At 38.6% G+C, this 15,168-nt stretch overlaps 1 protein-coding gene across 1 annotated transcript in view; it reads right to left on the bottom strand.

Annotated features, from left to right (window-relative positions):
* il16 (interleukin 16) overlaps positions 1 to 12,931 on the bottom strand; it is a 39,892-nt gene extending 26,961 nt beyond the window's left edge. Inside the window, 5 exon segments of the mRNA XM_051944870.1 lie at positions 1,212 to 1,329; positions 3,994 to 4,133; positions 7,959 to 8,235; positions 8,565 to 8,808; positions 12,498 to 12,931. Coding sequence (XP_051800830.1) covers positions 1,212 to 1,329; positions 3,994 to 4,133; positions 7,959 to 8,235; positions 8,565 to 8,808; positions 12,498 to 12,510 — 792 coding nt within the window. The 5' untranslated portion in view covers positions 12,511 to 12,931.
* Between the last annotated feature and the right edge of the window lie 2,237 nt (positions 12,932 to 15,168).

Raw genomic sequence — 15,168 nt, 5'->3', positions numbered from 1 at the left:
TTCCATTTCTCCTTCACTTTGTTGTTCAGGTTTCCACTTCTGAAAGTGACTCAGATAGACTTGGCAGGATGGTGAAGTGTCACACAGTCCAAAAGGAACGCTTCCACAGAAACTAAAATACTACAAACTGGGGGAAATAACTCAGGCATCTGTGGCTGCTTGGGAATACTGAAATACACCATGCTGGGCTCAGGACACCTCTGATCTACAGTTGCATATTAAACTAATGCTGTTCATTCTTGTTGATGCAGTTCCTTATGTAACAGTACTACACTCCATGTATTATTAAAGCAATGATTTCATCATTTTTATATTATTTAATATGACAACATCTCACAGATGATCTGAGATAAAATTTCTTAACATTTCCTTGACTTTCCATGACACATTGGAGAGTTTAGCGAACTGTTCCTGGTTCATCAGTGATGGTAGAATATATCAAACTCCTTGTCTCCTGGAAAAAGAATTTCCATGAGTGCCATGCAGCCTTCAAATTATATAAAAAATATCTTTGGGGTTTTTTGTTTGTTTTTTTCTCTCTTTACACAATACACATTTTTTTATTGACCAAATTTAAATTCTTTAAATTCCTTTATCCGTGGTGGCCCTTTGTGGACTCCATACAGCCTTGTTTGTGAGTGTGTGTGGGCAGACTGGGAATGTAATCTTGAAAACAATGCTGTGCCCACTCTGTAATAGTTAGAGCAGTTTTCAGCTGATTGGCAGTCTCTGCATAACCTCTCTAGCAATGTAGGGCATTTATCTGCAAACAAAGGAATGTATTTAGAAATGTATTGATTGGCATTTACAGAATATAAACTGAAATATCATTGAGTACATTACACATAGAAAAAGACTTGATAAACACTAAAACTAATTTATGCTTTCACCTCTACTAATCTCTGCAAAATTAGGTGAAGGCGAGGACTTTGTAAAGATGCATTAAGCAATGTGTAGCACATGCATCAGCAGATCAAAAGTTGTATGTGAACAAAGTGCAGTATTAGCAGATGAATTTTCATTGTAGAAACTATAAATCAATAAATATATCCATTTCCAACACAACACAACACAACACAGAAAAAACAAGAAAAACTGCTACTTTTGATTTATTGGACTGAAGGCAGTAGCACTGTGTTCCTAAAAATTAAAGGAAAGAGAAATAAACACTATTAACCGTTGAACATATCAGCTGTGTCAGCTCCTGTTACCTCATTATAGGCTTTAATGTGGACACTCCTCATTCCCTCCCCGTCCATGAAAGCACTGCTGTTTAGAAACTGTCCATTAAAGGGTGCTAGCTTGTCTGGGCTCAGGAAGCTGCTGCGTCTGAGGAGAAGATGAACACAAACAGCTGAAAAACCCAGCATGTCTAACAATCTTCAAGCACAAAATCACACTGGATGATTCACTCATATAAAAGTCAGTCTTCATGCCAAAAATATTATTCAAATATTGTTTATTACGCTGACATTAATGGGAAGGGAAGAAAAATCCACTGAAGTCTTTTCACTGACTTAGAAGATTAAAGGCGCTCATAGAGTTTTGGACCACTATTAATTTAATGAGAAGGTCTGTTTTGTTTGCATTGTATATGTTCACTCAGACACATGCTTACACAAGCAGCCATATTCATTTCGTTTCACTGACTGACAGTTTCAGTAATGCACAAAGAAATGGGATCAACAAGACATCAACAAATGCAGTAAAGAAGAGGACTGCAATCTTACAAACACAGGCATAAAGCAGGCAAAATATAATATACAGTTTTAAAAGAACTACATTCTACGAAACATTTAGTCTCGCATAGCCAGACCATTCTTTAGCGTTACATGTGTTGCATAGAATGGTCTGACTGCACCTCATTGTTATTCTGCTACACGGGTAATCAAATCTCTACTGTGTTTGTATTTGGTTAAACCAATCACATTGTCTTGGGTGTGGCTAAGCACAGAATGATGCAACAATGTTCACTCACAATTGTGACAGGTGAATTGTTCTAGTGGAACATTAGTATGCACGGATGTGAGCACTGCCATTAAAAAAGACTAATTCACTAAAACCCAAAAATGAATACAAATTTTTATTTTTGTTGAAACTTCAAATTTTCAGTGTGGTAGGTTGTTGCCTGGAATGACAGTTGTTGTTTTACATAGTGAAGCTGATTTTGTACTTAAGGATTTTTTTATTTTTTTTTGTAAGTTGTCAGTATATTCATAGCTGATTGTCCTGCTGTTATTATTAAGGCCTGTTGATACACAACAGTGGAAATGGCAGGCTGATGCCCCTACCTACATCCACCAAGTCAGACTACTATGATATGGAGAAGAACTTATAATCCACAAATTGTTTAGACCTAATAAACAAATACATATAATGTGTGCTTGTGGCTAACCCAGAAAATAAATATGACCCCCAGTTTGTTTGTTTACAATAAAGCTCCACTGGACACCCTGAACTTCACCATATTAGAAACAGGTTGCAGGCAGTAAAACATGAAGACTTTAGTTGTCAATCTCAACACGTGTTCTTCCTACTGTTTCAGACTTGTCTTTATTTCAGTGGTGCTCTTGACACAAAGTCATGGTCAGTGTTTGTCACGGGGCTTACATATTAAAGTTTTTGACATTTATGCACAACTGAACATCCCCATTTGGGCTGTATAATGATATATTTAAATGTGTTGAAGGAAATGCTACAACAGCTGGCTACATCATGCAGCATGATGAATGCACAGAGAGAACACCTCCTTCTGAACAAACATGAATATTTCCCATTGAAAGCCATTGATATCAGCTAATGGACAGTTTTTGATTAGAAAAACACAACTATTTGTACATCCTGTTTTGCTTTGTTTTGTTTTTTATTCACTTTTTGAATTTCCATTCGATTTTGTAAGTTTGACAGAAAGCATTGAGAAATTATAGATGTGTCACAGTTGACTTAAACTTGTTGTTTAATGTTGAAGAATATTTATTGAGCATTGTGATATGTTTTGGTCTCTGTCTTGATGGATTTTGTAACCTTATTTGTTCTGACTCAAGGACTCTTTCTACTGCGCTGATAACTATCAGCTAACTAATATATCAGGCAAACGCTATCTGCACCTCGGACCACCACTAAAAAGAGTAAGTGGAGGCTTTGATGTTGAATGTACTGTCTTACATCAGTACCTGTCCTATTCAAGATAAATGGTTCAAGAGCAAAGCTGGGGAAACAAAGTTATACATTCAAACTGCACAACCAACTTCAGCCGTGTCTGTGCCAAATAGCAAGAAGTGACTAGAAAGTTAGACTTCATTACTAACAACACCTGTGGAGTACCATCTGCAAACTACACATAAAGCTCACTACCAATCAATCCAAGAAATTCAGAATATGTGCAAATGAATCTCAGACATCTGTGTCTACACTGACAGATATTCCTACAGTGCTTCATTGTCATTCTGCTGTAAAGAAAAAAAAACATTCTGTCTTGTTTGTATTTCCTGAGATCAATCATAATCAGCCTGGGTGGGGCGAAGATGCAGTTGAGATGCCTTTGGAAAATAGCCCTGAGGTAATTGTTTTGGTGAAACATTTGCATGCACTGAAGTGAGCACTGTCACTAAAATAGATAATCCCCTGGGGACAAAACAAGCATGTTTGTCTTTTTGCACAATCCCGATAAAACTTTCAGTGTGGTAGGCTGCTGCTTGGAAGCTGTTGTTGCTGTTTCCCTTGGTGAATGGGATTTTGAAAACATGCATGCAGATAATGAAAGAGGAGGAGTAAATGTAAAAATAAAGTTTTTACTGTGAATAAGGAGGATGAGATCGGCTGTCATATTGCCTTTCATGAGTGAGGTCATCACACAGCAGGCCCAGCTCCACCTGCTAATTCTGTGTATCTCCAACTAATAACGTCTTGAGTCTATCCTCCAAGTTTGGGCCACTCTTTCAAAGACACTGCATTAGATAAGGCACTTAGAGTTGTGGTGGTATGTTTTATCACCTGTGCAGGTTCCCTCGATTCCTCCCTGGCTCCACATTAGTGACTTTGCCCTCCGTCTGAATGCTGCTGTCAGCCATTTGTGGTCCACACACCTCCTCAGCAGGCCCTGTGGCTACACACATCCTCCAGATACTGCTCTCCTATACACACATATACATTAAAATATATGCACATGGTAAGCAAGCATAAAGGGACCTCTATACTAGGAGGCACAAAGCAAACCTTATGAGCTTGAAAGTCATAAAGTCAAGTCATACATCTTTCACTGGCTTTTTTTGACCAGGCTGTGATATGATACCAATAATAAAATACCAAGAGTGTGGGAACCAAAGAATGAAGTTAAATACTTTAAATATAGAGAAACCATTTTTCACAATCTGGTCATCATAAAGGCCCCATGTGAAATCAAGAAATCCAGCAACTGAAAAGTATGAATAATGGGTGAGTCTGAATATTATATGATTAAATTCAGCTTTTTATGACCACATGACTTAATTCATTCTATTTATGTATATGTGCATGTTTATTTTATTTTTATTTTTTTGTAATTCCTTACCATTCCTTGAATTACATTCTTTGGTAAAAATTAAATTATTACTCATTCTAGTTTCTTCTAATTTTCAACCTCTGTGTCTTGCACGGTTGGACTTTACCACTTGTGCCCAGCTACACTACATGGTAGGCAATAATAAAACACTATAAAAATAATACAATATTTCAAAAATAATGTTACCTTTACTTTAATTCACTCATGTATTCATATTTATACCGATGTGATGATACAAATCTTTAAATATAGCCTACAAGGTAATAAATAAATGAATTAATTTGTTTATTCATTCAATAATTAATTTAATGAATTATTTAATGAATTAATGAATAAACAAATTAAAGTAAAACAATTGACTGACTTATACTAATGTATAAGTGGTGCCACAGGACCTCTGGGGATGTCCTGTGGCACCGAGATGGTGGCAGTGAATTCTGTGGGTCCTGTGGTTTGCAGGGTGGGACCTACCTAGATCAGGCTTATCCTGGCACATCCCACAGATACTCAGTAAGATTTAAATCTAGGGAATGTGGAACCTGGGTAAACAGCTTAGCTCTGTCATGTTCCATGGGCCACTCCTGAACAGTTTTTGTGGTGTGTCAGGGTGCGTTGTCCTCAAGGACTGCTGATGCTATGGCAATGTTTTGGAGGGTGGTGCAAGTCAAACATCCACACGAATGTCACGACTCAAGGTTTCCCAGCAGAACATTGCATTACAATAAGATGATCAATATTATTTACATCACCTGTCAGTGGTCAGAATGTTGTGACTGATCGATGTGTCTTGTAGCCAGTAAGGTGATTGTTCAGTTTGAACAAAGAGCTGTATTATTTAACCGTAAAGACTTAATGTCAACTTAAGCCAAAGGGATTTGACTATGATATTGTATTGGTCTGGTAGATGATTTAAAATGATCGATGTTCACCCTAACACGCATTAGTCCCAGAGGGCAAACACTGCTCCGTTAAATTACTGTTGAGTTAAATTTCAATCACAGTTATCAGAGTCAGCCTGGGCTTGAGTCAATAAAATATTGTAGTGGGCAGCTGTGGCTCAGAGTGGATTAACCACCAATTGTAAGAGTGTAAGTTTGACAATGAGGTGATACAGTCTTACAGAAAGAGTATTTTTTCTTGAAAATCTGATTTTGCATGGCTGCATGGCTAAATGGACATGTTAGTTTATGGCCTTGGTCCTGATTAAACTTTCTCAACAACTATTTGATTGATTATCACAAACTTTATTCCAGACATTCATGTTTCCCTCAAGTAATCCTCTGACATTTTATCCAACACTATCAGTGGATACAGTTTCAATAAATTACATTCTGATCAACCACAAGTGATTTGTGCTGATTAACACAAATTACATGCTACATGTAAAGTATGAGTTTCTTCAGACTTCATTCATGCATTTTCTTTGTTTTGCTATTTTTATTTAGAATAATCCCAACCACATAAATAACCCACAGCTTCCTAGAGGAAAAGATGCAGACAAACAATCCAACGTAATGTTTAGTATGAATAAAATTATCTTTATAATTTCATAAATTCACTTTCTATGTGACTGAATAAGCAAATGTAGACAACACTCAGTCCAGTTAGGATGTGTCAAGTGCTTCAGTCTTAAACTTACCAGAGTAATATGCTTAACCTGTGGGCACAACTACATAAACTGATAGTTTTAAACTGCTCTACAGTATTATTACTCATTTATATAAAGTGAGCGATGACTAACTGGCAGTGTAACCCTACTTGACCAGGGCTGACACAGCACAGCATAACAAGCCCTGTCTTTGTCTGAATGTTTGACATTCAGGCCAGCCACAGCTCTTAATCTACCAACACACCAACACAGGGCATGTGATTATCATTTCATTTTGACTAAAAACATTCCCCAGAGTGTACATAGCACACGGTTAGCATGTGGATACCTCGTTAGCTTTGGGATATATCAAAAAGAAACACTAACGTCTACATATTTGAAAAATGCTGAATGCATGAGTTTTTTGGTGGGTAAATAATGAATCTGCATTGAGAGAACAATTTCAGCATGTGTGCTGAGACATCTCTTGAACACGTTTTTAATGTGAAATTATTACAGGAATTCATCTGCATATGAATGTCTGTCTATGCCCAAATGCTTTCATAACACACTGGAAGCTTTGTGGCTATGATATATTCCTTAAACAGTTTAGATTTGTTATTTCAAAGAAATCCAAATCAAATTAAATTCATTGCTAAATCTAGAATGATATCTTGGAACACATTCATAAATTCAATGTCTTATTAAATGTCTTATTGTCTAATTAATACATGAAAAAAACTTGTCAGTGCAGTGACTAAGAACTGTGAATCATTATGAGATTGTTCTCTCCTAAAAATATCAGCATCGTTTTTTATTTAACAGTCAAAGGAAAACTTTATCATTTTTGCTGAACAAAAGTCACTCAATCCATAGATGGTAACTACTGCATAACATATCCAATAAATGTAGGTTTAATCGTGTTGAACATTGGACCTTGGCTAATGTGAGGCACACATGTTACATTTGCATAGTATGAAGCTGCAAGTGGGACATGATGGAGCTTTCAGAACAGTCGGTATTTCCCAGGCATCATGAAAACTTGAATGATGACATGGAAGAATATTTACAAACTGGAATCACATTTAGATGCCTCCACTTTGATGTGACAGACTTCCAAAGTACATCATTACAGAAGAGTATGTTTCAGCTGCCTAATATTAGCTAGTCTACTTCTGCTGTAGAGGAAGGTAAACAGTGAAGCAGCACCTAATACAAATGTCTTTGTGCCTATAACGAAAGGAAAAAGAAATAAATCTTGCTTGTCCACTTCCAGTTCTGCAAAAACAATATCATTTTTAAAATATAATATTTGAGCGAGGCAAACATTTCAAATTCCATGTAAACATAACTGTAAACATACACTACACACACTAGATTTAGCAGTTTATGTACATTGGTTTATAATTGTAGAATACAAAAAATACAAATATTACTCAATAATATTGGGTTATATTTGTATTGGAGTAATATTATCACAAGAGTGTCTCTTTAATGTGAGTCTGAAAAACTTCTAGCAACACAAAAATATCATCTGCTCAAAAATCTGTTCAGAGAATCACCAAAGAAGTATTCGACCTCATGAATGGCAGTAAAAACAATTGAAGTATTCAGTTGTTTTCTGGTGATTTCCTTTTGCACCAAAGTAGTGGACTGACCAACATCTCTGGAGTCAAACTGCTAACATCGCTAAACAATAACAGTCAACTCTGGCAACAAAAAATATGTTGACTGTAGAATAAAGGTGAGTAAGCTTAAAGTCAATCTATGTATATGCTTAGAATAATTTGTATACAAAACAACCTCTAAGATAAACTCCAGCAGTCTTACCTTAATGCTGAAGGACTTCTTTATGCTCCTTTTATTCTCCCTGACAGTTGTGTTTTGAAGCAGACTGTCTGCCTCGCTGTCTCCTCTCCTCTCCACAGATGATTGCTGGGTCATCCTCCATTGTCCGTTTTGTATATCTCTATATCCTGTATGATCCACACTAATCGTTTTTGCCCTCCAGCTTGGACCCCATGCCCTGCACCCATCTGACGCTTCCTCAGCATGTCTGTCCTCGGGACAGTCTTCATTGGTCTTAGAGTGACACAGGATCAGGGACCTGGACAGCCGTTGAAAGTCAAAAGGTCACGTTCAGTCATTAAATGATATGAACAGCAATAAAACAAGACTGGAGAAATGCAGGCAGAAAAGTCACATAGTCTTTGTATTCTGTGTATATGGAAAAAAAGAGCTCTAACTTATCTCTTCTCTTCAAATGACAAAATTTAAACAATGACATATTGTAGCTCATGAAATACATCTTAAATATTTACATTACCCCATAAAGAAGGTTCCATGCTATTTCTGCCAATAACAAAGTGACTTAACTTTGTCTGTGTTTAATTTCTGGTACAGCCCTACTTGTAAGTGTCTGAGCAGCACCGGTACCTGGAGAGCATGACCAGCTTCTTGGAGCGATGGTTGTGGCTGCTGCTTGGGTTGTTGTTGCTGCTCGTCCACTGGTCCCTGCGTCTTCGCTCCATCCTCCGAGCAGCCGCTGTGCTGGCTTTCCTCCTCTGGTGGGAGTATCTCTGAGGCATGACCATCAGTGTGTGCGTATGAGTGTGCGCTGGGAGCTCAGTAGTCAACACACTCCTCCCAGCCGGCCCGAAGCCTAATGGACAGGGACGCTCTGGAGGGCAATTAGAAAATTCAGTTAGGACAGTCTGACTGCCTCTATGTGTGAGTGTTCTGAGAAACTGCCGAGGCAAATGTGGAGGCTAGGGAAGATAAAAGCGCTTTTCTTTGCTTCCTTTGAAAAAAACAAAAACATCTTCAGTCCTTATGACACCTACTTAATCAGATGACTGTTGAGAAAAGCACTTAGATAATGTAAACGCACACTAAAGTCTGAAATTTCGGAAGGGCATAGAACATGAAACACAAAAACAATTCATTAGGTCGTACACCTCCTAGCTTCATTCATGTTTTCATGTACACAACAGCCATAGCCAATTGGTCCCATTAGTGGACTGGAGTGAATGATGGTCTGTATACATTTCACACTCCAGAGAGCACTACTGGATGACCTTTGAATGCATTATACATGCTAATGTAGATGGTCTCTCATGTTTGCCTTGAACACTTAGTAAACAATGCTCAGTAGCTCTTTAACTGAAACCCTTAAGGCTTTTGGTCTAATCTTGTTTTGTTACCTTCTACCCCAGGCCCCTCACAGTCAAAGCCTGATTGGCTTCTAATTTCCAGCTGTATGCCATGTTGATGTTTCAACTGCATCAGCATTTCCATATTTTGATTGGGATCTCTTTACACAAACTAAATGCTAATTATATCAACTTCTGTGGTTGCTGCAGTTTTGATAGGTGATTTGGAGACCTTTATAACAAATCAACCTTTAAAGGTTTGCAAGTTTTTTTTTCTCTGCTTCCAGTCTGTGTGCTAAGCTAAGCCTGGTTTGAATTTGGTTAATAAGCTTGTGTATGCTGTAGCTTTAGACCTGGGTACTCAGTGGTGCTGGCTGTTGCTAGTCTGCAGGGATAGTGAGGCCCATATGCTCACAAGTGGCTCTCTGTGCTGTGAATATTATAACATACAGTGGAATATAACAGAGCTTTTCAAACTGCGGATTCTTTCTATCATGTGCAGACCACAGAGCAGAAAGCAGAAGGCTCACTAAAACACCAAAGATTGCTAAGATTAATCACTTGTAAAATTATCATCATAATATATAACAGGTTTTAGATTATAAAAGGGCACAAAATTTAAAAAAAAAGAAAACAGAGAAATAATGGATTATATTTTTGAGAATGCAAAATGAAATTTATACAGATATTTAGTTGGGAAAAAATAAATATTAGTAACAACCTGCAGGTTCCACTGAATAGATGCATAAGAAAGGCTTTCTTCTCTGGTGAATCAGTGTTTCTGACCCTAGATGGGTGTTAGCAATTACCGAGCATTAGTCTGCTTTTGTGTTGGCCAGATAGACAGGAAGACATGGATCTCTCTGTGGGAGGCCTATAAGCCCAGCAGACTCAATTTGGCTCACTCGCTTCTGTCTATAGGCCTTTGCAGTACACTCTGCAGCCGGATGTATGTTAGTGCAGTAGGAACAATTACAGCAGTAGGCAGTACATCAATGTTATCAAGTAACTCTACACAAACTATTGAAGTGTCTTTTTCAATTTTTACTGCAGGTAAATATAAATGAAATCAGCATCGTGGTAAACCTCAGTCAGACCTGCAGCACTGTACTGCCTTTAATTTGCCTTTGCCCTGTTGTAGTCTTTCATTTTGGAAAAGAAAAAATACTCTCCTAGTAGAACAAGCCATGTTCAGAGTAAATCAGATGAAGTTGAACACTGCTGGAAGGCATTCACTTTGGTACTGTCCAAAGGTACATTTCTGAGCGACTGCATTCATAGCAAGTTCTCCAAAATAAATGACGACCTATCTTAGAAGATGAAAGGAAGATATTTTGTTTTGCTGTTTTTGTTTTTTTTGAAAGGCCAGTAAAGAATCATGACTTATGCTCTTTGTTGAATTCAAAGAAAACTTTTCTGATTTTGCCTGGAACAGAAATAGTTAGCCTAAATAACAACAAAGATCAGGAAAACAGCTAGAACTAGACAACTCCTATCACAGTTCTGTTTCCTTTTCATGGTTAAATATTAGATTCTGCGAATCATTTTCTGCTATGCTGGAGGTATAAATTGACAGTCCTGATAACTTACTGTTGTCAGCCATCTCTGTGCCTAGTGGTAAGTATGACATCTGCACATGTTGCAAGCTGTAAGATAGTCCTGTTTTTATATGCCAGTCAGTTGCAGCATGTCTAATAATAGCAGGGGCAGTTCTGTTTTGCCATAATATTAGCAGAAAAATGTCCCCACAGTATGCAAACTTACACCCTTAAGATACAGTTTTAGTTTATGTGAGGTTTTACTGTTTTGCGAGAGTTCTTGCTCAGCCTTAACTCCGGACTCGTGAAGGACCTAAGTGTTCCATCTAACTGAGACAGCTACAGTTTACAACATGAGTTTCAATTTCACAGCTCTTTATAGCCCTTCCATGTGGGCTGTGTGTTGGTTAGTATGCATACTTGAAGGTTAGATTCACAAAAAAGAATGCCTTTCACAGCCTCGAAGATGTTGACTGTCTCCTGTTATGACAGCAAAAATCCAGAATGGGTCCAACGTCCCTCTGTGACACAACTCTCTGTCACAGGACAGCAGCTTTGTTTGAAGTGAAAGCTTTGAGGAAAAATGAGTGGAGTAAGAGAACAAATAGTGTGGGTTCTGTTTAAAAGTGGGTTTAGGATGGGTTGAATAAACAGCGTCTGTCACATTCATATGTGTGAGTTTGCTTGTGTGTATGAGGCCTTGTTTTTCCATGTTTGTGAAGACCAATTTGACTTAGGATTAGGCACTTAGTTGTGATGGTTACAATCCAGGGCAAAGAACTGGGAAAGGCATTATGTCAGCTAGGGCCCTCACAAAAATAGCAAAACAACATCTGAGTGTGTGTATGGGGGTGGGTGGGCGTCATTTTTGCATGTAGCATTAGCAGAGCAGGGACTCCTGCCTAACAGAACCTGATTGAGTGAAAGCAGAGGGTGGGGTGGTTGTGTAGCTGAACAACATGTGTGTTGTTTGGAGTTTTCACTGGGGATTTTTCCAGTCTGTAGGACAGCGCAGGACCTGCAGAGAAGAGCCACCTAAATGGAAAAACTCTCAGTCATGCTTCAAATGAATAATCCACAGCTTTCATAATGAGCACAATCACATCAGCTACATCTGAGTTTTGGGCCTGAAGCTTGGATTCTTGCTCAACAAATGATCTCACACTCTTGGGGGAGGCTCAGCTGGATTGGCCTTCGTACCCGACTGGAATGACAACTGCATGCTGTGTATGGCCATGTGGTTGTATCTAAGTTAATGTATCGCTGTGGGGACAGTAGAGAGAAAACTGCCTTTCCACTGCTGCTCTGAGTTATTAGTGAAAAGTAAAGGTTGCCCCGGAATGGACATACACAGTGTTATGTAACTTGTTTACATAAAAGACCTCTGTGTGTATGTAGGCTCATGAATCCCCACACACACTTCATTAGGTAATTACAAACTTCACAGGCCAGCAAGGGCATCTTTAAACTTCCTCGCTCTGCAACTAATTTTCATAGTTACACAGAACACTCTTACAAACCTTTTTCTCATTCTTTCCTGTCCTATTCTCTCTACAGCCACACATGATCATGAACTGGATTCCTGTCTCACAACCAGATGGTTCAGATAATTGCGGGATTGTACTGACAGTCATCTCTGTTAAAAAGCCTTCAGCATAGACAGTTAAAGTCCTACTCACCGTAGTCAATCATGTTGTTCCAACCAGCATCCACTGCTTCTGCTGAAGGTGCAAACACAGGATCCAAAGAATGGATTCACAGACAGACAGGCAGATTTCTCACAGAGCATTGAGTCAAAAACTAATGTCTTACTCAGAGCATGCTTTAACTGCTGTGATTCATCCAGGGTAATGTGCCTGCACCTCTTCTCCTTTTTTGTCCTTCTCCTCCCTCTTTTTCCTCCCCTTCTGTCTGGAGAACACAACAGTCTGTCTGTAAGGCATGGCTCCCCAAAATCACTGCCCCTTTCCTGTGAGCCAGCTCCAGAGAAGGAAAACACACAACACTTAGCTGGGTTTGACCTCACACCCACTTTACATCATACAACTGGTCTTTTAGAAGGCTCTGTCAGTGCATGTGTGCGTGTGCTTGTGTGTGCCCACAGCATGTGTGTGTGTGTGTGTACATACTGTACGCTGCAGGGAATGAATAGACTCTCTGTGACCAACTTCAGTTTACACATAAACACACTCCTCATTTGGCTGTATGTGTGTGTGTGAATGTAATTTTCTGTCCGAGTGGTGTGTCTCAGCTGCTGGACAGTAAACACAAAACTGCGGCAATTTTGGTCAGAGCTATGGAAAGAGAGAACCATTTTGAGTGAGCTCAGTTTGTTTTAGGTGGGCTCTGATTGGAGGTGAGAGCTTCACAGGGTTTGGAATGTGATTTAGGATATGGAGGAACGTCAGATGGGGGCTATTTTGAAAATCTGAGGAAACTAACTTTCTTTACAAATAGAGTCCAGAAGGAGCTGGGTCACACTATTTTATGCCACAATAAAAACATTCAGCCACAAAACTCCCTTCTTTTTATGATTGGGATAAGATTGAAGTGTTAAAAAAAAGGTTTTGTCATGGGCTTTGACAAAGATGATGCTCAGATCAGCCACAACATTAAAACCACTAGCATAATCGAGTGTATGTCTTTGTGGTGCTGTGAAAAAAGCTCCTACTCATTAGACCATAAACATAAGACTCTACAGATCTCATGTGGTATGAGCAGGGCCTCCATGGATCAGGATTGTTCCAGTCATTTCAAAAATGCTTAATCTGATTGAGATATGAAGAGTTTGGCGCTATATCGGCCCAGTTGATTCTGATTATGTATTAAGATGTCACAGGGAAAAGATCCAAATCAGTAATTGGGGCATAGATGGCGGGAGTTTCAGTCACAAAGTGTTTCAACAGGAACAAAGACTAAAGTGACATCTCATATAATAATAATAATAATAAACTTTAGCTGTATAGCACCTTTTAAAAACTGAGGTTTACAAAGGGCTTTGACACAGACAGGAACATAAAAGCATCACAGCACAAGAGAGACAGCCAAGAGCAAGATAATTTAAAAGACAGAACATTTAAGACATACACAAAACACAAAATGAAATTGAGATAGTCCCTGTCATTGGAACCCAGACAATACAAGAACCCCGATACATAAAAGAGACCATGAGGACCAGAGGAAAAGCTACAAACAACAAACCTGAAAAATACATACTAAAAATAATAGAAGATATATTAGACATATTAGATCTATGATATAGACTTTCATGAACAGGATACAGAATAAATTATGGTGGACAGTGGACATGTTTGTGCATCAGCGTAACATGTAAGGAAAAACAGAGGAGCAACTTTTCCTCAGGTGACTGAGACTGTTATCTGAGGAATGTGATTTAAACCACTATCCATGCAGTAGCAATTTCAGTAAACCCCTTTGATCTGCTGCTTGACTACTACTGATGGCTAAGTTGGATTCAATCTTGACACATGCAGATGAAAGATGATGAGTAGAAGTTAATCTCGTCAGTTCAATGACCATTTATTGCATATATTACAGATAAGTTGAAATTAAATAAGAAAGCCTTTAACTAAAAAGTCTTTATGAAGGCCTAGTTCCTTGATACAGCCACATGGTCAAAAAACCTCAGGCACAGCCAGACGCTGTTGCAGCTGGTTCTAAAGCCTTCCCCCTTGGGCTCCACTTTCAGCTTCCTCAGCCACGTGGAGACAGACTCTGTGATCTCCTCTAGGTGGGGGTAAACACACCTATGGCCATATATCCTCCCATAGGCACACATGCACACACTCTCTCTCCCACTCACATCTGCATACTAAAAACAAGAAGAAATGCATGAAAATCAACATAAACCTCAATTTGACTCCTGTAGTTCAAAAGGCCTACTCTGAATCCAGGAATTGTTGTCAATTAGAGGCCTATATCAAACCCACCCTTTTATTTCTAAAATTCTTGAATGAGTTGTTGCAAGCCAGTTCTGTGATTATCTGCACAGAAATGGTTTGTTGGAAGTGTTTCAGTCTGGATTTAAGATGCATGATAGTACAGAGAGCAGAGACTGCTAAGGGTTACTAATGATCTTATAATAGCTTCAGACAGTGAACTAGTTTCTATACTAGTTCTACTGGATCTCGGTGCTGCATATGACACAGTGGATCACAGCATCTTATGACAGACTGGAACATGTTGGGATTAAAGGAACTGCAGTAAATTGGTTTAAATCATATTTTTCAAAGACAGATTCCAGTTTGTTCATGTTAATGATGATTCTTCCAGACTTACGTATGGTGTTCCACAGTGTTCAGTGTTATTTGCATTGTACATGCTCCCCTT

This window comes from Acanthochromis polyacanthus, chromosome 2 (assembly GCF_021347895.1).
Source record: "Acanthochromis polyacanthus isolate Apoly-LR-REF ecotype Palm Island chromosome 2, KAUST_Apoly_ChrSc, whole genome shotgun sequence".
Lineage (NCBI taxonomy): Eukaryota > Metazoa > Chordata > Actinopteri > Pomacentridae > Acanthochromis > Acanthochromis polyacanthus.
The sequence above is the reverse complement of the archived record's forward strand: the minus strand, read 5'-3'. Positions and strand labels throughout refer to the sequence as shown.